Source organism: Scomber japonicus, chromosome 11 (genome assembly GCF_027409825.1).
Source record: "Scomber japonicus isolate fScoJap1 chromosome 11, fScoJap1.pri, whole genome shotgun sequence".
In the NCBI taxonomy this organism is placed as follows: domain Eukaryota; kingdom Metazoa; phylum Chordata; class Actinopteri; order Scombriformes; family Scombridae; genus Scomber; species Scomber japonicus.
In genome coordinates, this window is record NC_070588.1 from 18,183,282 (window position 1) to 18,209,191 (window position 25,910).

Sequence of the window (25,910 nt, forward strand, 5' to 3'; positions counted from 1 at the left end):
ACAAGTTTTTCAGCTCAAGATAAAAAGCCAGCAGAAAACACACCTCAGAAACTGGAGTTTCTGAGGTGTGTAAAACAAGCAGAGCGATGAACAATGTTTCAGAGAGTAGTGCACGAGTTACATCTATGCTTTTACTGAAATGTCACATGCATACCTGATCTCAAATGTAATTACTTTCGCAGTAAGAGGCCAACACTAAATGTACTGGATGGGAGTGTCACTCAGTTATTCATTCTGATGATGCAGACTTCATGACAATTTCCACTGTAAGGCTTAAATTATAAACTTTGAATTAAATGTAATGTTATGGTGCTTCTAGACAGGAAGACAGGCTGGAAAGTACAAATGATTATTATTATATCAGAAATAATTTTTGTTTTGTGCTATGAGGAAAGAACATTTCCAAGACAGGTGTACAGAGATTTTTTCTCCACACACTGATCAACATCACATAGATCAGTGTTTCCCAACCAGGAAGTATATATACTGTATGTATATACAGAATAAGTCAAAAGTTTGGACACGCTTTCTCATTCAAGAGAATGACTAACACCATATGTTGCAACTGAGAGTGAATGAAAACCTGTTAGCAAGAGCAGCAGTTAGCTAAAAGTAATTGATAAACTGTTTAAATATAAAACTAATTAATACACAGTAAAAATAGTTCAAACTTTTAAATGCACAGTGTGTCATTTTCTGCTACTTGGGCTCTCAATCAAAACAGTGACAAAAGACCGAGTTTGATGATGTTGTGAATAGAGTGGGATCATGAGAGTTATCTACATTGTTAAACAACCACAAAAGCAGTCAGTTTCCTTCAGTGTTAATAGTTCATAAGGTTTTTACCAGAGCCAAAATATACGCAGGTCTCCTGCTTTCCAAAACAGACCCGGTGATTAGAAACTATACAAACACTGAATTAAGCAGTTTTCACGTCAGCAATCAGTGTTTATCCCTCATGTGGTGAGAAGATAGTTACAAATGACCATAATCAACACAGACACATGTGCGAAGGAGATATGACACTACTGACAAGCAAGGAAATGAAACAGACCATTACCTTGATTACAATGATTGTAAAATTGTTGGGAGAGATTTCTGTGTTCATTTTTGTCAATACTCTTCCTCCTTTTGGCCCGTGAAAACCTGATGTCACATAGCTCCTTCAACAATCAGGACTTCAATCAAAATGTAATGACAGAAATATTTAATTTGTTAGTTGAAAGATTTTATACTATATTTATACTGTGAACAAATAAAAGGCTTCAACCGAATGACACTGAATAAATACAGGGTCAATTTATGTGAAGTGGACATGCAACAGTGCTCATATATTATACATATTTTGTGTTTATACTAATTAATCAAGTTAAGATGTAGCTTTATACTGTCTTGGCAGAGAAAATGTAAATGTAAAACTAATCAGAAAGTCAGAAAGTCAGAGATTGTCATATAGCTATTATGCATAACAGGTTAAATTCAATTCAGTGAGAATTTGACAGAGAAAGCGACAAAGACGCTCTTATAAAATTTGTCATTAGTTTATTTATCAGTCCAACTGTACATGATGCAGTGAGAGAGGGACACCAGACAATGAGTAACATGGAGGATTACAACGATGCCAGTGCTATGGCAGCACCTGGAACACACCAACTATCAGCTGGACTGGAAATAATAGCCCTGCACAAGGAAACTGTTCAGGCCTTAATATGTACAGGCACCATACAGTGTGTGTATTTGTGTGTGTGTGTGTGTATTTGTGTGCATGTGTGTGATTAAAAATATCAGATTGAATGAAAAAACACACAAAAATGATTTTCAGTTCCACAAATGTAAAAGAAAAGGTGCTCTCTCGCTTTTCATTGTAAATATTAATCCAGTTCTTTTTTTTAAAATAGTTGTCCAGGCGTAGTCTGAGTATGTCGAAGCTAAATGAAATGAGACGTGGGAGTGGCCAAATACAAAAGTTTAGCTGATTAGCGGAAGTTTTTGTAATTCCATGTCTATGTTGTTGATCATTATTACCCATACTTTTGTGCAATATCTCTCTTTGCATAGTAAATAAAAGTTAAATGTTTTGTTATTGACATGCACCTATCTTTTGTAGCATATTTTTCTTGCGGATTTTGGGGGCTCCCATATAGAATTATAAGCCCACTATAGTGATTGCATGCAGCGTTACCAGTAGAGCTGAACTTGATTTCTACTAAGAGTTTATGAGAGCAAAAGGCTAAGCCGGGTATAGTGGGTGTTAATGAGGACTGTTAAGTGACACCTGGCTGGACAGGTGAGTGCCTGCATGGACAGACTTTATGCCCTCAGCAGTAGGAGAGGCACCACTGGCTGCAGACAGAGGGGAAAGTGCTCTGTGTGCAACAACATCCATATGTTCAGGGTGATTGGTTCTTTGGCTTTTGAGTCACTGTTAAAACACTGCAGGGGGGGTAATTTTGTGACGTTGATCTGACCTGATCTCAATCTGAATCCCTCCAGAACTGACATGCTTCTCCTCGACACCACAGCCGCGTGAGTCTAACCTTTGACCTCTGCCGGGACAATCACAGCAGGCTGTGCAGCGTGTGGTTACAGTTTTGGCCCAAAACACTATTGCAGTTTTTTTTTTTTATAACATTGCCAAAAACACCCGCTATACAACATGCTAAGGTAAAAAAGAAGAAAAAGCAATTGATGTCCTTGTAAAATATGCTGTTAATTCAAAACCTGAACTCCTCTTTTTATGTACAATTTTGCAACCTGTGTGTGTGTGCATTCACTATGTGGTCTGCACTGCCCTTATGGGTCCTCACATGCAGCCTTTTTTAATGCTCCTTAATATAGAAACTATAGAAACATTTTCCACAGGATTTGGTTTTTAATGAGGTTATCTCCTGCATTGCATTTTTTTCCCTCTTTGTATGGTTTTTTTTGTTTTGTTTAGTTTTTTTGTTTTTTTTTGCAGTATATTCATAGCTTTCGTAGCCATGCAGAGCCCTGCGGAGAGGGCTCTTCATGCCAGAGGGCCAGCAAGCAGCACGCTTTGTGCGGATAATCATGCCAGGTGAGAGAGTGGTGTGGATTCCGCCTGAACGCCTGTGCACTGGCACTAAAGAATGGAAGAGGAGCTCTGTCATTCTAGAGATCAGGGAGGAGGTGGGAGTTGTTACATGGGTGAAGTGGAGTCGAAAAGGCTGCATTTCTAATGTCACTACAATGGAATTTGTTAAAATGTCCACTATGTCTTTTTCAAGTAAATCTAATGCCAAAGATCAGCAGCAATAAGTGCAGTCCAGCTGTCAGGTAGCCCACTAAGGAAGCCTCGGAGGAGTCCGTCTCTGATTACCATCTCTCCATGGGTTAAATGGCTGAGGCGTTGGGGTCATATCTCCGTTTCTTCACATTTCTTATGAGGAGACAAGAAACATGTGTCAGCGTCAGCTATTATCACATCCATAACACGACTAGTGCAACCTGGACTAGCAACCGCACTCATCTCTCCAGTTGACAATAGTCGACTCATGAGTTCTGGCATATGAAAATTTTCCATTTTTGAGGACTAAAAGATCAAAATGCTGAAGATGTGTGAGTGAGGAAAGGCTGGTCCATGTTGGCCATTACAGCCTGCAAAGAGGCCGACAGTTGTATTTATATTCACAAACCTTCACACCTCAGTATATGATGATACACAGTACAGTAAACCTGTTTTTATTTATTACATGACCATACTGAAGACCAGCGTGGAGAGATCATTTTTAATTCCAGTGAACTGAAGTGACATCACTGAAAACTGTTGCCAGGTTTATTAAATAAAGCAACAAATGTCTACTTTCAAATAAGCTGATGCCAGAATATGAATGTTGAAGGTCTATGAATGTAAATATCCCCTGTTGCCTACTTGCAGACAGCTGCCAACTGGCTTGTGCGTGCAACATCTGCTTACAAGGTGAAGTGTAGGAGACATGTCTCATTACCAGTTTTGATGGGAAAAGACATTAGTTCCACTCAAAACATAATCATCTGGGAGGAGAGAGCTAACATATAATATACTCTAGAGAGGAGGGAAAGAGGAGACAACCACATCAACAACAACCACAGCAGCAGCAGCAACGATAAATACTACCACAACAGTGGGACAACAACAAATACAACAACAGGAGTGATGCATAACCTCCCCGTACTGTGGCTTGCTGTGGGGCTTCTATCACTCTGTCATGCACCTGTTCCAATAGTAGGCCAGTTGAACGTGGCACTATTGCTGTGCGTGGTTCATGCAGTGCAATGCGCCGTGTCTGTACCAGGTCTGTGAAGCAGGCAGCAATGGCAGCTGGTGTGGGCGGGTCCGAGAGTCCTGCTCTGCTCTAGGGCGGAGCCTGGCCATCCAGGTGGGTGTGGCCAGCCATGGCACAAAGGCTGCGGCCAACAAAAACGGTCCTGGCTTCTCTCTCTCTCACCACTCCATTTAAAGTCTCACCCTCAAACAGTAATGGATTGGGAAAAAGGTCATGGAAGTGATGAGAGCACGACAACCCTGGACCAAATCACTCTGGGTTTGGCTCAGCCTTTGTGCAATGAACTGACCTCTCCTCCAAATCAACAAGTCAACATGCAGAAATGTTTTGTGTCTTATTCTTTATCACCTTCTTTATATAATTGTTTGTGACAACCATGATGCTTTGCTATTTGGCATGCTTTGGTGGCTGCAAGATTGTATATCTCATTTACTCCTTAGGCCTATTTAGACTAAGATGTGTAACACCCCTGTTGCTCAAGACAGCAGGCTAATCAGTGGTAGACTGGAACATATATTCAACATAATCTATTGTACAATAAAGTACATTACCTGGCTACAAAGAGGTATGTAAGATGGTCTATCTTTGGATTTCAGAGGGGAAATAAGATTTTAACTAAAAATAATACAAGCGTAAACAAGTTTTTTATAACCATTAAACTGTTAAAAGTATTCTGTTTCCCCTCTGTTTTGTGTGACTGTCATAAGGTCCTTCACTGAACATGCATGTCAAGCATTGAGCTCTGCCCGTCCAATCAGTTTGAGGTTCTACTACAGATCCACAGAAGACCCCCCCTCACCACATGGTGTCTTTCCAAATCACCCTAACACATATAACACACACGTATGCCCCGGAAAATCATCTATACTCTCTTAATGAGATCAACAAATGTACACTGGATAAAGCTGAGTAGATAAGTGTTAGGCATGTGCTTTCCAGTGTTCGTAACAAGACTTTTCCAGAAAGATTACCCAATTTAAAAAGCTTTATATTTGTGTGCTGTCCAGCCTGGGGTTCATATTCTGTAGCAGGAGCTCAAACCCTGGTGTCTAGAAGCAGCAGGGATGCTAGAGTTAGAGCAGGAGAGGCATGCGGCGTGTTGCTTACTTAAAGCCCCATCCAGTCCCCCCCAGCACTATGGCAGCCACAAGGATGGCTCCGGCGATGGAGCCTATTATTAGATTGGTGGCACTAGGACCTGTAAAGGGTTATGGGGAAAAAAACATGAGTTTCTATACTCACTCACTGTATCAATAACATGTAACTATACAGAGACGATTTAACATGGAACAAAAAACATACCATAAGTATACTATTACAGTAAAATGACTGAATCTGAGAACGTATTTTGCATGCTTTTCAGACCCCTTAATGTCCAACGTGAAGATAATGAAGTAAAGGCCCTGGGAATATTTACATTTATCTGGTGTCAGTTGAGGTAGTGATTATCAGTGGTCTTATTTGTATTAAGGTTGTGCAGAGGACTAGACCCTGGATATCCATCACTATATGTATATATGTATATGTGGCCTGCAGTAAGAGTGGTAGAAAATATTTTTAAGGGTCCCAGTCACCACACAGCCTACCACTGACTGGCAAGCCAGGTCACTAACTGGACACTTCTCAGGACTGTTTTTCCATCTATATGCCCCACATGCCCCAGAAAGGAGAGGATCACAGGAGCAACCACATAACGACTAAGAATAAGAGAAAGAAAAGGGACAAGAAGAGGAAGAGGGAGGATGAAGAAAGAGGCTTGTAGTAATGGGGAACAACAGGAAGTGGCAGGAGAGGAGGAGGAGGAATCCATCAATCAATCACACGACACTGAAAACATCCAATCACATGACAATTATATGGTCATCACCAACACACAAGAAAACACAAAGCCACCGGGACGCACACACGGGCTCAGGCCGGCTCACGAGACCGCCCGCACACTGAGGCACCACTATGAGAGGAAGAGCTGTGAAAGGGTTAAAGATGCTTACTCTATTCCCCACCCTGTGCCTCCAAAAATCACCCCCAGGGCCAGAATGGTCCCTGCTACTGCCCCTATCAGCCTGTTAGTGGCCACGCTCACTGTGCAGAAGGAAAAGGAGCATTATTACCACCCTGTCAAAACAAAACAGCAGGCTTCCGCTTCAGAGTCATGGAAGAAGTGATGGTTTTCTCTCTGTGATGCTTCCTTAACCACCTCCCCCGTGCCTTGTGCTCAAAGCATCAGGTGTACGGCTGGACTGTGTGTTCATCTCATCTGCTGAATCAAGCTAAACAAATGTACCACTGGTTTTATGTTCTCCTTCAGTCACCATTTTACATGGAAAATCTTTACGACCCCGGTACACCTGTGCAGCTGAAATGATCTTCCGATGTCTAATAATCTGTGCTGACTCAGAGTACTCAGAGTATATAGACTGTCAGTGCAGTATTGCAGAACAACATATACATTATATACTGTGTGCATGTCAGTGCTGCTGATGTGCATGGTGGCTAAATTAAATAAGTGCAAATTAAACTTGTGTGTTATTCATTCCATCAGATGCCAGAGGTTGAAAGAGGTGGAAACCGACCCTTGGGTACTTCGTCCTGAGTGGTCTCAGGCTCTTTAGGCGGGTCAGGCATGCTACAGTCTGTCCCCGCCCAGGTGGTGTCACAGGTGCATGTGGCTTCATTGTTGCACACCTGTACAGATCAGACAGAAATGGATGAGGTGACGAGGAAAGAGCTGTATATGGAGATGCTGAAACATTAGGGTTATTTTGGGAACCATCCCCACTGGCACTGCTCCCCACAGCCATTTTCACATCGGGTGTTTATAGAAAGTTATTGATCATCCATAAAATCAAGATTTTAACAGAAGATATAGACTTCCACACAGACTCTTAGTACAGTACAAAGATGATCATACTGCATAAATGAAGATAAGGAAAGAAAACTTATTTAGATTGATTCTGCACCAGCTCTACAACTGCATTTTAATTATTCAATCCTGTGTTATAACAGAGCTGCTGTGAATTACAAAATAGTGAATGGAGCCAAAGATCACACAGTTTCACAGTTGGCTACAGTAAGATTGTTATGATGATGACATGTCTGCCAAGCTCCTGACTCTTATGAATGAATAATTAAACAAGGTGTCAAATCAAACGCGTAACCTTTTTTCCCATCTTCTTGCTTTCAACTTTGTAAATCAGAAGCAAGAGTCAGGAGCATTCATCCAATCGAAAGAGTGTCTGTTGATGTTTACATGACGGAAAGAAATGATAATACAGCCAAGTGTAAATACTGTGTTAGTGTACATCACGAGTACTCACCCCATGGGCAGAGCACACCTGTCCATTAGGTCCAGTAGGGCAGGTGCTCATGTTGAGTGACTGGATGGGCAGACACTTGCGGTCAAGGCACATCATTGACGGCCCACAGGGAGTTCCATCGTCCACGTAGCCTAAATCAGTATCATCATCTAAAAGGACATGGCCACCACTGTGAGGAAATGTTGAAGGGTACAAATAGAGAAAGATAAGGACAGAGGACATGTAAGTACTGACTTTAGTACAAGTTTCTGGGACATGAACAGGTGTTATAATATAGGAAACATGTTTACCTGCATTCTACCACCTTGCCTTGATGGTTAAAGGAGGTTGGAGTGATTTCTCCTTTCATTAGTCCAATGCGTGGGTTACGGCCAATGCTGGTACACAACAGGTAACCACAGAACACATCACTGTAAAGAAAACCAGAGAAAAACATGTACAGAGTTCCACTGAATACTCATTTAGATTGTTCCATTTATCACCACTTTAAATTCCTCTTTAAAAGGATGGCTGGCAATTTTCTCTATTTTTCTTATTGTCAACAAATCTCATGCTCCAAGCCAAACCAACAATGAACTCATCCTACTTACAAGCATTGTTTGCAATATGTTTTATTCCTCTGTGCTGTAGACCTCCGTAGCTGTTAATTAACTATTAAAAACACATCAATGAGCCACACTACTGCACTGGATGACACGTTCCTTCCATGTCACAGTAGTTTGTTTAGAGATGGCTTCAAAGAACTTTTTAGCAGCCCAGGCGACTTTTTCTCGAGAACTTTGCATTTTTGACATGATTTGTGTTTTTTAACATTGCCAAATCACATATATTGAGAGGCGGGCCTTCTGTGGTGATGATGACAACAACTGGAGATAACCAGACCAGTCTGAGATAAAGTAATGTTGGCTGTTGCTGGATATCAGGAACTATATGACTTTAACAAGCATAGTTATCGTGACCTGGAAAGAAAACAGCAGGCTAGAAGGAGTTTATTTCACAGCAAAATAATGGTTAGGCTAAGAACATGGCATAAGGGTGGTTGCCTAGCAACAATAAAAAAGAGATGCAGCAAACTGCCCTTTTTTAAATTGTAGGATACAACAAAAAAGGCAGTGTAGTACTGTACGTCTTGTGCATTGAAACCTGCAAAATGCTGATCGCCGCCTAAGGCAGATGCCATTGTGCATCCACAGGAACACAGTTCCATTTTCAGCACTTTGTTCACTTGTTAACAATAAGAAAAATATAGAACAGCCTTATCCTTTAAGACCCATTTATTTACTACAGTATTTGAGTCCTCTTAATTATTGATATCAAATGATTGCTGTAATCAGTTTATAATTTCATTTCTAATTATCTAACTGAATTTAAAATTGAATTTTAGTGTTTTAGTCAACATTTGTTGATTTTATTTCCTGCAATGTCCTCTTTGAAACTCACTGCTTGCTACACTGAAGCCATTTGTCTCCATCCTTTCCACAGTTGCCCTTCTCTGTGCCCTCCGTATTTAGCTTCTCATAGCAGAACTTCTCCGAGCCTCCAGCCTCTGCACAGTGGACAGAAGAGGAACAGAGGAGAGGGAGGTGAACTGCACAGCACTGACTACCAGAGCCACAAATTACAATAGTGAGAGCTAATGTGAATTTGATATGTGAAGGTATATTCATCTTACTTGATCCCCAGATGTATTTACACTGGTTTTCTCTGGTCTTGCACTCTCCATTGTAGCAGCGGCCCTTCAAAAAGTGATGAAAATTTAAAAAAAAAAAGACACTCTGTGTGCTGCTTCTGAAGTTCTATTCTGCTGTAAGGCTGCTACAATTAGGAGCAATAAAAAACTTTCAAATGTCATGCCTACCTGGTTTACCTGGCAGAGGTAACCGTCTTGTTTATGAAGGTTGGGAGGGCACTGTAATCAAACAAGACATCTTCTTAACCATGCACATTTCCTTCAATATGCAAAAAATAGCAGAGATAAACAGTTTCAAACAGAAAAAGACATGTAACAGTGCTACACTAGACCACCTGTCCAGAGTCCCCAGAGCAGGTCTCTGAGATATCACAGTCATTCACAGCATAGCGGCAACTGTAACCTCGTGGATAGAACTGGCAAGAAAAGGAGAGTAGCTTAAATTAGGATTTCAGAAGTACAATAATGTATTATCTAATATTTCAACACAACAGTAAGAATAGACCAAACTCATACCAGACAAGTGTTATTGCAACAGGGGCCATCACTGCAGTGTGCCCCATTGGCAAGGGAGCACTTCTTGCAACATTCCTTGTAGCACTCCTGAAAATAAACCTGAGCTTCACCCATCTGAACAAACATGACGACAACAAACAGACGTGACTTACTGAACCGAAAAGCAACTCACTGCTCGGGGTCCGCAGTCACACTCCTCTCCCGCCTCTACATATCCATTCCCACATTCGGTCGTCTCAAACAGCTGTCAAAAGAAGTCAAGAGAGTGTAAAAGACTATGAGGTATGTGTGATGTGTAACAGCTGTGACAGAGTGCACAGTGGGGCAGATGTGTGGCCTCTAACCTTGTGTGGCCTGTTAAACAGACACGAGCCTCCACCTTTCAAAAGGAACTCCTTGTAGTCCAAGATGCTGCATTTGGAGAATTTCCGTGCATGTTGGACTCTGTGGAGGGACAAAATATATGTGATGCTCAAACAGAAATGCGAGTGCTGACAAACCACAGCGCCATGTGTGTGATTTAGCTGAGCTAATGAGATCTAAAGTCACCGTAAGCTAGAGCATCTTTTGGACATGCACACTATTTAGGCTGTTGTAGCGTGACAATTGACTTTTAAGCTGTTTATTACTGACTACTATCACTGCTGTCTATTAGTGTTGCATATGTCCTCAAATTATCCACATTGATGAGAATACTGAGAGAATATTATGTGAGCAACACAAACATAGGAATCGGACTATGGTAAATTTACACCAAATTAATATCAATATAAGTTAATTTATTTTACACTTCAAGCTGCCAACATGCTTTGAGTCGCAGTGTGGGTTGAATTGCAATATGCAGCCATCAGAGCAAAATAAATACAGTTTTTGTTTAATTTCTGGCATTATAGATGCTGTTTCATCTTGTGTATATTTCTTCTCCTCTCCTCCTCGCAGATTATCTTGGAGCCCACATAGCTACATACAGCACAGAATGTTTTTTGTTTGCTGGCATTTAAGGTTTTTTTGTGCCAGTTTGTGTTTTCTGCATTTTTGGTTGTCTGTTTTGCACTGTTTCCCTCCAGTATGCCTGTGCTCCTCCCCAGCCTGCTTTTTCCACCGCACCTGCCCTGCATCGAGCCTTGTCAGCCCTGCCCTTTTCCCAGTGTTTACCCCTGCCTGTCAGCATCTTTTCCGGTCTCCTGTTTGGTCTCCTCATTCCATTTTTTCTTGGATATCTCCGCCCAACTCCCCACCTGCACCTCATCTCCTCTTTAATTCAGTTAGTATTTCAGTCCTTTGTTTCAATTCAGTCTTGTTGGATGCTTTGTAGCTCCGTTTTGTTCTGTTCTGTCCTGTTCAGTTTTGTTTTGCCTGCACTCCTGAGATGTAATAAAGATAATCCTTCACTTCCTGTGCCTGATGCCTCCTGAATTTGGGTCCACAGCTCCGTTCCCCATAACACTGAGAGCACATAGTTCCCAGTAAATTACTGGGTAATCTTTCAGGCACTGCTGGTCATTTTCACCATTCACACATGCAGTTACATTCAAGATCATTTCCATTCTGGGACTTTCCATCATGGCAGTGTCTGCTGGACTGGGCAAGGCATGGTCCAGCAGATGGCAGTAATGCAACTCAGAAGAACAAGATCAGGATAAGACCAGACATACATGATTTCTCTTATTATTTTCAGGAACATGTTTGGCAACAAGGTATTTTTGTCCACTGCCAATGTTTTTGTAATGTATTTGATATTGAACAAGTTTTCAAGAAAAAATCATCCATGAAAGCATTGGTAAGACAACCATAAACACAGATTCAAAAATGTCAACAGTGGAGTCTTGTCTAGGTATCCAAAATGTTACTAAGTCTTGAAGTGGGAAATTGGCAGTACAGATTTCCCTGAATATCCCATTCACACATGACATTTCAGTGATAGGCTGCATGTGTGTAATGGGCTTTAAAGGCATGGACAATGTGGGGAGCAGCAGTGATGGGTTTATAAGAATTACTGGAGTTCTTTTCAATATCTTATCTTTCTAAACATATTCTCATTATATATTTATTTCATTTTTTTAAATTACATTTTGTAATGGGACATTTATGCATACCCCTCCCTAGTCTGTCTCCTCTATTCTGTCCTCTGTCAAATAAAGGCAAAAATGCATTTCAAAAAACAGGCAGAAAAACATATATCTGCCAGTTCCACAGTTTAACACAGTGATAACCTCACACCCACAGTCCTAGAGTGGTGAAAGCTGCATTATTTAGCACTCATAAAACCAGCATTAGTTATTGCTCCACTATTTCTTTCTTGTCTCTCTCTGTGTGTGTGTGTGTGTGTGTGTGTGTGTGTGTGTGTGTGTGTGTGTGTGTGTGTGTGTGTGTGTGTGTATTACCCAGTCTCCTCCATTATGCAGCCTGACCACACGTCAGCACAACCGCATTCCTCTGAAAACAGGAGGGAGCAGAACAACACAGAGAGAGAGGGAGATTAAATATTTAGAAACTTTTTATTCTTTTTTTGTTTTTGAAGACGTAAAGGTGCTGTGAGAAACTGCCAACAGCATATTTGAAATGTATCGTCACATTTAAATAAACAGAGCAGAGAGAAAATTAAAAAAAACAAATGAAAGTGTTAAATATGATTGTATTACCACTTTATTACCTCGGTCATTAACTAGTGTGATTTTGCTCCTGACTTCCACACTTTCCTGTAAAGCTCAGCCAGTGCTCCCAACCACATAAAGTTACATATATTTTACATTTTTTTGGTCTCCTTTAGAGACACTTTATCCCAAGACAATTATGGTCTGTCCATCTGATGCTCCTTTTCACTGCAGAAAAGACAATTTAATCCAGTCCAACGACACCTTTTTGTTTTACAGGCGCCATCTGCTGTTTTAAATATCTAAAGACATCCATGACCAAAAATGTTATTTATAGTAACATGTAGACCACTATGGTAGTTATGGTAGGTCAGAGGTTGGTTCAAAGAAAACATAAAACAATGCCATGACAGCAGATGTGGTTTATTTGCTGAAGTTTTAAGATATCTGCCATCACCACAGTATAATGGAGGTTAACTGGATTTCTGCTGCTCAAAGCACTGAAAATGACATTTTGAAAAAGTCAAAAGCAATGTGCTTTTTAAACAACAATGATATGAATTAATCAAGTTAGACCACAGACCACTTTATAGGGAACAATAACATAACCATAGAAGCAAAACTTCAGCAAATTACTTTCAGGGGCTTTTGTCCTAAACAACTTAAAGTAAGTGCATTCAGCTTCCATAAAACAAGAGCTACATGTCATCGAGCATTGGATGGACTCCACTAATTTTTTAAAGGATAAGACAGGATCCTCAATAACACTATGGTCAACATTATGACTTGGGTGACCTGATCCTTTAAAGTGATTTTAACTCTGTAGCCCCCCCCCCTCCCGACTCACTTATACTAGCTGTGAAGCAACAATGTGTAAAAAAGCAAATCTATAGAGAAAAAAATGTATTTCATGTATACTTCTCTTGGCTGCCGGGTCCCACTGGATGCCTAGGTTCTGAGCCAGGCTCTGTGATAGAGACCCTGCCTTGGACCAGGTGGTGCCGTACTGTGTGAGCAGAAGAGACCTGAGATTATTCACCTGCAGTCACACTCTCTGATAGATGAACAGTGTGATACAAGATGTTAAAACAGCAAATCTGACCTCACTGACTCCTACACCACGGCTCACAGAACACATGCCCCCGAAGTATGCTGCGCTGCTTCTTCGGTAGTGGAAGGTCGCATTTCTACAAGAGTGTTGAAAGGAAGATTGTCACAAATGTTCCCAAACTTTTTATGTCTCCCTTTAGAAGTTTAGAGATTTAATTTGTATTAACTGGTAAAATAGTCAATCTAGAAACAAAAGGAGTTAATTTCATTATTGAAAACCAATATTAAAGCCCCTACACACCCTTAGTTCAATCACACAGCTGTGCTTACTTATGTTTCCAGACTAGACTTCTCTTCAGTACTGAGTAGGCTTGTACAGACTAAGTTTGTTTAACAGCTCCTGCCCTCGCCTGTGTGGGAGTGTAGTGTCTTTAAAGCAGCTCTAATCAATACTTTTGTATCAACACAGGTCCACCTGACTACCAGGGTACTACCAGTGTACCAGATGAACTAACAAAGAATTTTGACTCTACAGTCTTCCTCAGCTCTATGCATCTACTTTCTGCTCATTTATTTCAGCCTGTTATTTCACTGTTTTGGTTCATCCACCAAATGTTAGACAGTGAAACATTTAGCTGCTGAAGAGCCAGATATTTCCCTCAGATATGGGGTGAGAGCAAAACAACTAAAATGAGAGTTGATATAGACCTATAGTCAGGTGGCCGGAGGCACAGCTCCAAATTAATGCTGCCAATGTGTTTGCCGTGTCAGCTTAAAAGGTGTAATATGTTAGCATTGTGTTTACAACCCCCAGGTAGGCAAGAAATCTAAACTGTATCTCTTTTCACACTTTTTTTGTTTGTTACTGTTTTGCAAGTTGTTGTACTTTTTTATTCTTTGCCCATCTTACACTTTAAATGTCGTCTTACTCTGAATAGTTCTTGCTAAACTGAATCTTGCTAGACTTCTGGCATTAGAACTCTCTTTTTTATAATTGCCAGATGAATCAGATTCACAGACCACATTTTGAAGAGAAAAATGCACTGGTAGAATTAATGGTCTGTTCCAGATATTATTAAGGCAGGTATCATTAATGTTGTTTGGTGAATCAGAATGTTTGCTGTGAAAAACATCTATTTTTACTAAAGTTTTACTTTTTTTCTATCTGGTCATGCAATTTGGACTGGATTATCCTAGTCAATGTTCAACATAACCGTGCTGCTGGTTTACTACTGGATATAATGTTGGTAAGTATACCATTACTACAGTACCAGAAATATACTACATTTACAAACCACATGCCCAATGTTTTCATACCGTTTTTGGATGGCTAACTTACGAGAAAAGGTGCACAGCATCTACACGGTGCTTGATGCTCTGCTGCCGGTACTTGGAGAAATCTCGGAGCATTTCCAGCGGCTTAACACTAATAGGTATCTGATCCTTGTCCGTCCAGATCTCCACAGCAACGAGCACCACACGAGTATGTAGTTGGTCTTTGAAGATCTGCCATTGAAGTGTGCAGTGAATGGAAGGAAGAAAAAAGATAGATAGATAGATAGATAGATAGATAGATAGATAGAGAGAGAGAGAGAGAGAGAGAGAGAGAGAGAGAGAGAGAGAGAGAGAGAGAAAGAGAGCGAGAGAGAGAGAGAGAGAGAAATAGAGAGAGAGGCAGAGGGAGACAGAAGCAACAGCACAGGGACAGGAGAATAACACTGGGTGTGAATTAGAGTTTGAACTGCCTCAGGAAGACAGACGAGGGGATGCAACACACTGGGAGGGAGGAGGAACAAGAGGAGTGTTAATGCATGTGACGAGAACACAGAGCACACACTAGCACAATAAGGGCTAACAGTAAGACAACTATGGGACTGACTGAGGGTTCAAGAGGTGTTATCCAATGTGACACATAAGGAGATGTTCGGCTGTGCCATACTGAGTAAAATATCAACAGATGCACGCTGTAAGAACATATTTTGGAGCTATCACTATCTCAAGTTTGTTCATTTGTTCAAAAACCAGATAATTGAACAAAGTCAAATGTTGATGAGCTTGTGATGCTAGGAGAGAAGTCAGTCATTAGGCTGTCTTGGCAATTTTAAGTCAATCCAATTTATAGCTGCAGAAATATTTTAGGCTATTATTATTTTAAATTATTTTAAACAAACCACCATCTGACATTAGCATCCCTAAGAACCACATCATTAGCAAAGCTACTAAAAAAAACAACAACTAATTGTACACGTGTTAAGCATAAACTCAATATTTCTCAAAGGGTAACTAAAGAGCTTACTCACAGCATCCACAAGATTCACCACTGACTTGGCAAAATTATTTGTGTACTGCTTGGTCTTGTGCCGTTTAAACTGCAGGGACAAAGAAAAGGAAACAAGACAAAGATGAATAAGGTGCAGTGACACCAACACACAGTGCCACACTCACTGTACTAGATTCAGTTGAACAACTCCCTGTTGTGGGAAAAAGTGACAGGGACAAAAAGCAAGAATAGATCTGAAATATTGATGAGTTTTTATAAATATCAGACTACCACTTATGTAGTATGAAAAGTTAAAAGTTCAAGTCAGTCACATGCTTTTAATATTTCTGCTTTGAATAAGAACACATACCATACTGTGGTCACTGACAATCATGATCTCCAAATATTTCATCTCTTCAAATATGCTGCGAGGCATCTGAAAAATAAAGCCACAAACATGACCATGACCATGACCAACTGCATATTTTGGAGTCCTACCTCACCCACGGGACTATGCACACAGTTGTACAATCATTAAACCCACTATATAACAACTCAAGGGCGGATGAACTTACTGCTCGCTTTTTCCTGCGCTTCAGCCAGGACAAGTCATCCAGCTCTGAGAAGAGCTGCTCCTCCTCCACTGCATACACAAGGAGAAATTGTCATATCAACACACGTATTTTCAAGTGGGTATTCTGTAGAATTTCATGGCTTCTGTTCAACAGGAATGTATTTTTCACACACATGAAAGTAGAAGGAAATGTCAGGGGTCAAGAGAGGTGTGGTGTTGAATGATAATGTAAAGTGATTGATGACAGTGATGGAAACCTTTACCCTGTTCGTCTGAATCATTGTTCCAGTGAAGAGAGGCTGTTCTTCGTAGTTTGTGAGGCCTTGCAGCTGTATCCTGTGGGCGAGGAGGACATTAAGTGTTAAAGAATTGGAACAATGGGACAGAAGGTACAGCGTTCACAATGGAAACTATAAGTAAGATCTAGCTTTCACAACATGAAGCAAATGAGTGTATAAAACAAATGTGTGTTTTAAAAGTGATGACAGGAAATAATTTGGGGTGGGCCATTATTCAATATTATTATTTAAAGGAATAGTTTGACATTTTGGGAAATAGACTTATTTGCTTTCATTCTGACTTAGACAAGATTGATACCACTCTAATATATCTTCATTAAATATGACACTATAGCCAGCAGCCAGTTAGCTGCTACAGTTAGTTCTAAAGCTAAATATGACACATATTGACTATTTCTGTAGACTTCTGCAGGTTGCTTGGCAACTTCACAGTGACATCAGGACTCCAGGTGTTCACTGCACACTGCCAAGAACTAGTTTGCGATCTAACATGTTAAACATGAGCTTTACAGGTGCTGTCAGGTAGATTTTTTAGTTCTCGGACAAAGCCATTATTCTGTTTTAAATGTGCTCTTGACACCTTTGCCCTAAATGACTCCCTTAAGATTTAAATAAAGGTATAAAGGCATCAATACTGTCCAGCAATACTACAAATACTGACAGAAAATAATACGAAACATTACCACTTGTTTAACATCACTAAATGAAATGAAATTAAGTTTGAAGTATAAAGAGAAATCAAAATTGTGTGAATAAATATACTGATTTTTTGTCCAGTAAATGTGTAATAGAATTAATTCAGTAAAGCGGAAATCTTTTAAACAATGTCCAAATTGTAAATACTCGAACATAACCATATTTAGCAAGTTGGCATTTACTTGGACAAGACTATATCATTGTCTCATATGACTCATCTCATTCCTTTAAAGACAGAAATGTAGAGAGCATAGAGGCAACATTGTGTGTGTAGCATTCCAGAACATTTGTGTGATCCATATTTCCGTTCTCTGTGACAGAAATAACTTACGATTGAATGAGTCTGTTGTAAAGGCTCAATTAGATACACATAGACTCCATCGTCAAACATCCCACTGTCGAGCAAAGAGAGAAGAAGAAGGGAGAGAAGCCAGTCGATATTGAGTCAATAGGAGCTTGGGAGCAGAGATGAGTGTATCCAGAGATATTCTAAAGACAGCAAGGATTACACAGAATTCTGCTGTTCACTTACTGCAGCCCATTGCAGGTAGATAAAGCCGCGTGGGAGTCATCGTTCCCCCTCACCTGGCCGTGATAGTAACAGTGCTCACCGCCCTGAGGGAAGATAAGGCAGTGCTAATGCAGCATTACAACAAACCTTTAGTGGAACTACAGCAGGACCACAGGCAACACAACATACATGATTGTGTGTACACTGACAGATTGCTCAGATTTAATCAGTTTTTTACTTAACTATCTGAAGTTTGAATTTTCTAAAGATGTAACAGCTTGTCTCACAGATGCCAGTTTGCTATATTTGCAATACATTTCTGCAGGGGGGTCATGCTCGTTATGATGGTGAGTTAATACAGTGCTGTTAATGCACTATCTGTGACTCAGCTGTCAGATGCAGGGTGAGCAGAGGACATTCTCTCTCTCTCACTTCACCCATCCCACGCTGCACTGATACTGCAGAGTGCTTTCTCTCCCCGTCACGTGACCAGAGCTCTAGCAGGAGGCTGCAGGGGAGCAAAACCCTGCTGATTCAGCTACAGTGTGCCCAGCCCAACCCTCTACCTGAATCAGCAGCAACAGCAGCAGCAGCAGCTAGCTCTCATTCCCAGCCAGATTTTTTCCCTCTCTCTCTATCTCCTCCTTTCTTCTGTTGAGAGCCCTATCTCTCTGTCTCTCTCTTATCTATTTATCTATCTATCATTGCCACTCTTACTCCTGTACATTGTGTTCTTTGTCATAGTCTGCAGAGAAGATTTTGTGGATGTGTTAATTTGATTGCCAGCATGTAGAAGGTTTACACTAAACAATAACAAGGAAACACGTTCACAGGAAAATAACACATCATAACATTCTAGCTTACATCTGTCTCTTCCTTAAGTTTCAGTTGAGACAAATGGTCTTTGTTCCTTTTGCTACAATTAGAGGAAACATTACCTTTGATTGAACAGGTTTGCCATCTTCATAGTGGATCTCAACATAATCCGAAGACAGCAAGTCACTGAAAAACAGAGATTTGTGTGTGGTCAGGATGGTAGGATGTGATGCAGTGACAATAAAAAATCAGTTGGTCTGGTCTGTTTTTGCTTTCTCTGACTCACATATTGTGGTTTAAACTAGCGGTGAGTACTGCTTAAGCTGGCTATTTTAACACTCATCGCCTGCACAAACACTCCCAAGGCATCTCAAAAGCAGAGCGGAGATGTTAAATGTGGCCTGCCCTCAGAAAAATTATAACGCATTTACTCCTGAGTATAATTAATTATCACAGGCAGAGGATGCACAAACAAAATTGCATTTGGTAGAATGAATAATCACAAACATGTAAATAAATACTGTCATAACAAGATGCAAAGTAGAGTTATCAAAGTGACACAGATAACCTAAAGTAGTCATCTGAATCTACGTTTTCTATGACTGTCTATGACACATTTCCTCTGGTTGAGAAAGAGTACACATAACAGGAACAGAAACTTTGTCTGCCAAATCAGCTGTCAATGAGAGCTAATTCGATAAATGATTGTGAGGCCTCGGCTTCACCTTGAACACAAAAGTCCTCCCGGCAGTTCCCACTGTCTGAGTCAGCGTCCCTCACCATTACACACACTCAATCTGTTAGCTGACAGTTGACTTCAAGAGACTGCAATTTCTGCCACAATGGCGCTTTTTTTCCTGAGTACCCTTGCAAATCAAAAATGTCCCCGATACACAGTGGCATTGCAGCAGAAAAAAAGCACACACAAAAAACATGATGGATCTTTCTCGTGACACTGGCAACGTGACATTTTTGAGTGATGCTCAGCAGCATGAGAGCAGGAAGTGCACCATTATGAGAGGAGAGTCGAGGCATGAGCGGTGTCTGAGAGATTCCTAAGTGAGGGTCTATTTTTAGCTTGACGGATGAGGCAGAAAGAGGAGAGTGGGCCACACTAGAGCGTGTTGGTCTCTGTATAAGTGTGCATGCATATGGGTGGTGGGCAGCATTGCAGAGCATGGAGGAATAGGTGCTGGAATTTAACTGTCTCAAATTGTGTGTGTGTGTGTGTGTGTGTGTGTGTGTGTGTGGTAGTGTGTGGCAGTGTGTCTGTGTAATTGCATGTCGAGACCATGAGAAGGGAGTCCTGGCCTGAGGTCTCTCAGTCCACAGAAGTACCACAATGCAGCAGCAGCAGAGGAAAGTGAGATACAGGCAAAGCAGAGAGGGAGGACCAAAAAACTGCAGGAGGTTCTTAAGTCTGGCGCCAGATCAAATGCAGCCCTGAATCCTGTAGCGACACACGATGCTGTCATGTCATGCTATACCTCAGACACATGGAAATGATCTGCTTTGAAGCTAAATGAATGGAGATGCTCCAAGACGGGGTCTGCAACACTAAAGGAAACTGAAATCCATTACAGGGAAGTTTCCATTAATGCTTAGCTAAATACGAGTTATTCTCTCAATATATTATTTATATTAACCAGAAAATGTTCAGTTGTAAAAAATTAAAAAAATTAAAAAAAAAAGCAAAGAAAACCTCCCAGGTACAGTAAGAGGTGAGCAGATAAAGTAGCAGCCATTGGCAGGTTGCAGACCTATCTATATATAGACCAGTACTGTCGCAGCTACAACACCAAGCAGAATTCAAACCCCTATTCTCACACAAAAAAAGGGTGTGCACTGAAGCTAGCTCATGTATCTCACAGATAACCTGCAGATAAACAGCTGGGAATCAAGGTCACACTTTCAAACCTCTACTGCTGTCGCTGTATTACATGTTCCCTCCTGAATGTCTGACAATAAACAGAATGACATCTGGTATCTGTCTGACACATTTCATTGTGTCTGCTAATCTCTTGTGAGGTTGTGCAAGACAAAGTGTGTGCCCAAGTGTCCAATTCCTCTTGTGCTTGTCTCTCTTAAGATTGCACATGCACATTTGAGGATGGCAACGGTATCATTGGCCCTCAACCACTATGTAAACATCAGTCATGGTGATCCTAACACTATCTCAATAATGTAGACTCCCCAAATATATAAGTCAATAGCAAATGCAGCATTTCTGGAGAGGTGGCTGCTGACATCCACACTTTATTGGCCTCTGAAGTGGCACTGAAACAATACTCAAACAACAGTAAAGATGGCAGATCATCCGCAGTTGTTAATTGCGTCATCCAGCTGAATGTGAATTCTGAACCAACTTGGTTAAGATTTAAAACTCTAAGGTAACATGGTACAACAGTGACTTTATGCTATAAAGAGTGAGTTCACAGTAACTTGGGTTGATGATGACTCTGTTTTCGAACTGCAGCAGACATTTCACAGCAGCACATAGTCTGCAATGATCTGATACCACTCAGCCATGCAGATAGTATAAAATTACAATATTTTATTACAGACTCCAGCTTTAAATCACATTTAGGGACTTGAGATTCAATTAGCACTTTAAAGTCCTTGTACATGTGCACATTAAGCCTTCACATATGTAGGCTGCCTACTCAGTGATGGGAGTTAATCAATATCATTGAGTGTCCGGAGCCTCATGTCTGTGTCCAGAGGCTCATGGCTCTGACTGGGACAGTGATCACAGGCCACAGATAATTTTAATGCAAACCAATTAAGCCTCATTAAAGATACAGGGTTTAAGTCTTCCAAAATAACTCTGTATAACAGTTTATCTAAAACCTGCCAGCTGAGCTAAGAACTCTGTTAGCACTTTCTGGAAACAAACACGCTGACCCAATCAATTACGGTTTCTCTGATTACATTATCTTCGACCGATGCTGTATTAATCACCACACTGAGACGTAATAGTATATATACCATAAATGTTGTATATATTGTTTCAGATATGGCACAACACAGCTCAGAGGAGTCAGTAGTTTCCTTGAAGACTGAGAAGACTCTCACTCTGTGACCATGTTTTTTTCCACTATGATACTATGTGTATTTTAAGTTTTTAGTTAAATTAAAAAAACTTTTCCTGCATCACCTTACATTGATCCTACATTAACATTAGTGAGCTAAATGGCTCAGCATTAACACATTTAAGCTGCTGCATCAGAGCTTTTCTTCCTCAGTATTCAGTATGAACAGTGTGCTGAAGGGCTTTTGTGTATCAGTAGAGTGGAGTGTCTGTGTGTGTGAATCTGTTGCCTCTCTTTAACCACAGCATGAACACAAAATGGTACATTTCTACTGGTTTTAACCATCTCCACATTGAGCAGCTGATACTGACAGACAACTCACTCTGACTGACAGTTAAACCACAATCTCAAACCTTATGCATAACAACCACAGTGGCTGAGATTTGGTTAGAAAATGTGATGAAAATGATATGAGCGTTCACTTAATGACTGAAATGAGTTGAAGAGGACTTACCTGTTCAGTTTTAGATCCAGAACAAATCTCATGCCAAAGGCCTCCAACTGAAAGCTGGCTTGAGCGAGATGGATTGCCTGCAAGGGAGGAAAAAGAATTTAGATAAAAGTCACTGTTTCTGTAGATGATGGCCAAGTTAATATTGTTGTAGTCTGCAGATCAAAAATCCTCTAGAGTCCACTCTCAGTATCATCCATGGCACAGTGCACAAAAAACAGATGTGGTGGATATGTGGTAACAGATGGTAATGTTCAGTTAGTATACAGAAAGAAACACTTCCTTCAGCACGGTCGCTTTGGCATTTCAGATCTTGAAGACACACATAAAACATGTCTGTTGGGTTGAGCATAGCCCCATGTGTTGAGGCTATAGTCCTCATTGCAGGTGACCCCGGTTCGAATCCCCAGCCCTGCGGTCTTATCCTGCGTGTCATTCCCCCTCTCTCTGCCTCCTGTTTCCTGTCTATCTCCACTGTCCTGTACATTAGCCCTGCGGTCCCCAGCCCTGCGGTCTTATCCTGCGTGTCATTCCCCCTCTCCCTGCCTCCTGTTTCCTGTATATCTCCACTGTCCTGTACATTAAAGGCAAAAAAGCCTGAAAAAATATACTTAAAAAAAAAACATGTATGTTAATGTGCTATACACTGTATGTGCTGTGTGTGTCTGACACTGTGATAAAATTACATTAAAGACAAGTAAGCAAAAACAGGCTGAAAGTAGAACACAAGTTGTGAGATGGATCTAAAGCTGCAAAGCCTTGACCACTCCTGCTATTGATCACAAGAGTATTTCTGAGAAATTATTTCTCACTACACCCCAGTATCAATCCGCCCTCAGCGCTGGCTCACCTGGTCCTCCGTGGCTTGGTTCCTGGCCCGGGTGTCCAGATCATGGTAGGTACTCTCTGAGTCCTCATTTAGGTAGTAGATCAGCCGCGAGGGGTAGGTGATCACATGCTCTACTGCATGGTGTGTTGTGTTGTCTGTAGCAGGTGCTGCAGTTGCCTGTTGCTTCAGCAGTGGTGGCACTGCGTCCCTCTCAACCTTGTCCTCTGCTCCTTGAGAAACTGCAAGAGAAATCCCACCACACAGACATGAAAACCCCTGCCCGGTCCTCACACACTGAACCAGCTGTCATTCTTTGTTCATGAAACGCGTTGATAATACTGAGGCAATTCTTCAGGACACAGTTCAGGGACATTGGTTAAATGCTGTAGTATACTGACAGTCTAATACAAACTAAAGCTAAACTGATTCAGAATACAGAATATAAATTGCTTCATTTCATTGAAAGGTACTTGTGATATTCTTATTGCCAAAGTCAAAAACTCTGCAGCAGATACATGCAGTGTTCATTATGCAATACTAATTCAAACAGCCTCAGACAGCTTAATATCATGCACTTCAGTGAAAAAGGCTCCATTTAATAGGTCTTACTTCAGACGAGGCACTCATACATAATAAACAGCACTATTTTTACAAGCTGAACAAAATATGCTGCGATGTTATAGTCAGCCCTCATGCACCATCACGTTGAAGACGCCGCATACAACATATGACAGTTCCCTATCTTCTTGAGGGCGGGGGAGTCAAACGCGATGATGTGCAAATACAGTAAAACATCTGCTATTATTTTAGCCAAACAACAGTAGAGATATAAGTATTTAATAAGGTGAGAGTTATATAAAAAAGCCAGCAGGCAATTACAATACGTACCGGATGACGCTAGTGATGGATGAAGCCCAACCGAAAGGATGCTGACGAGCAAAGTGGCCAGAAATATCAAATGCATGATTCATATTTCATAACTGAAATATCCCAATATCAACACATCAACGCAGTGAAGAGCTTGCGGCCCATTGTGGCGGGGAGGTGCCGTGCATGGGGGCTTTCTTCATGTATGCGAGAGGCACTGCTATGCTGCTGCAGTAGCTGCTGAGGATGAAGAGGAGGAGGAGAGGGAAGAGGAGGGAGGGGGGAGCAGGAAGAAGGCGTGGGCCGAGCGGCTACTGGAAGTCCTCCAGGAGACTCCTCCTCGATGGATGTGCACAAAGATGTCCTCTCCCGGAAGCCCGTGCAGGTGACCTCAAAGGCATAATAAGCAGGAAGTCAGGAAATGACAAGATAGTATATTGATCATAATGACATGAGGGGTGATGGCGACTCAAAAGGATATATATTTTTTTCCCATTTCATATATTTGATGCATTAACATAGAGTCTGAATTTAAAGGCCCACTCCATCCCAAGAGTCGTTGTAATAGTGAGGTGAGCTGCTGACCCATTAAAAAGTTTAAAGGTTGAATATGTAGAATATTTATTAAAAGCTATATATTTTTTTAAAATAATAATAATAATAATTTAAAATAATACAAAGTATTGCTTTTCCATAAAAAAAAAGTATTTAGTCTGAATTAATATTTTTAAAATTTTTTGACGGGTTCGACAATGACGTTCTGACACGTTCTGTGTACATTGTACCAGCCAATTAACGGCCGAATTGCGGGTTGCCACGGTTGTCTGTTGTTCCGGTGCAGCTACTGTAGGCAGGCACTGGGTGAAATGGAGTTGTAAACAAACACGGCCGTGTTGGACTCACTAAAACCAGCGTTTTTTGCTCTCAAGTACAACTTTTCATCACAAAACTTCGAAGGTAAGACAGAATATCTGTTAGTCACTGTAAATAAGTGGTTGTTTACCTTTGTATTCTTTGGCTGCTGGTTCACTGAGTTTTTAGCGCAATAATAGTGGTACTGTTGAACTCGCCAGGGTCTTAGCTTTCATATGAGATGCTATTTGTTTGTGTACCATGAAGTATCAAAACGGTAGCAATGGAAATGTGGAAAGTGGGTTGACTTTCTGACGCTATTCGGATTTTGATATTTGATCATTAACCTCTTAACGCACGCTGTTCCGTTCACGGGACGGGACGGATGTTAGGAGGTAGCCACACGGTCTTCTGAATGTTTTAAACACCAACCCTTAAACATATATACTCATGCCGTACATTGTTGGAAAGCTTAGATTGTTCTGATTCATTCAAGACCACTCACGACTTATATGGTTGCTCACAGCCGTAATAGTATTACCGATTAGCTCGGCTAGCCACTCAGCTAAGTGAGAAAAGCTATAATGCCTACATACCTTCAAAGTCTTCCCTTTATCCACACCGATCATCTTATGACTCATGACTATCTGTACAGCTCGCCAAGTATCCATTCTTGTGAAATATGAAATCCGTTTTCATAAAACCGGAATATTTTCCTCAATATGTCCATGTATTTAGTCCAACACGTAACGTAATAACACAAATAACAAACCATATACGGTCCGTTTACGTCATTTCCTGACCTGCGCGTCCATCTCAGACTACACGTGACTAGATGTTTACGACCGTGAGCCTCTTCCGCTTCTGACGACACCACACACAAGCCAATCGGTGTTTAGGATTAGGCAGTACATGCAGAGACATTGCTGCTACTCCCACTGGCGTTACAATGTAATGTACCTCGGTGGTTTCAAGTCAGTTACAGCGAGGGTATGTTCGCTTCCTGTTTTCAAAATAAAAGCACCAACTCTATCGTTATGGTTTTCTTAATAATAAAAGGCAACGGGTGTTTTATTTTGTGAAAATGACCGGAAGTGCGTTACTCGCTACGGCTAACTTGAGCGGCTCCGAATTCGCAGGAACAAAACTTTAAGCAGATGTTATTAGGACAAATTAGTGTCACATTGTGGATCTAAAGGGCTACTTTCTT

General features: G+C 40.9%; 1 protein-coding gene across 1 annotated transcript; it reads right to left on the reverse strand.

Annotated features, from left to right (window-relative positions):
* Positions 1-1,522: 1,522 nt before the first annotated feature.
* Positions 1,523-24,094, reverse strand: LOC128367862 (disintegrin and metalloproteinase domain-containing protein 23-like). The gene is made up of 26 exons (XM_053328530.1): positions 23,870-24,094; positions 23,003-23,220; positions 22,156-22,232; positions 18,732-18,795; positions 17,815-17,897; positions 17,614-17,677; positions 16,551-16,623; positions 16,289-16,356; positions 16,084-16,149; positions 15,754-15,822; positions 14,793-14,959; positions 13,506-13,590; positions 13,322-13,409; positions 12,194-12,245; positions 10,154-10,253; positions 9,982-10,053; positions 9,810-9,896; positions 9,629-9,709; positions 9,462-9,512; positions 9,276-9,339; positions 9,044-9,149; positions 7,894-8,013; positions 7,604-7,772; positions 6,860-6,971; positions 5,394-5,484; positions 1,523-3,400 (listed from the first exon to the last, which is right to left on the reverse strand). The coding sequence occupies exons 1-26, from the start codon at positions 23,943-23,945 to the stop codon at positions 3,355-3,357; spliced, it is 2,349 nt and encodes a 782-aa protein (XP_053184505.1). The 5' UTR covers positions 23,946-24,094; the 3' UTR covers positions 1,523-3,354.
* Positions 24,095-25,910: the final 1,816 nt, after the last annotated feature.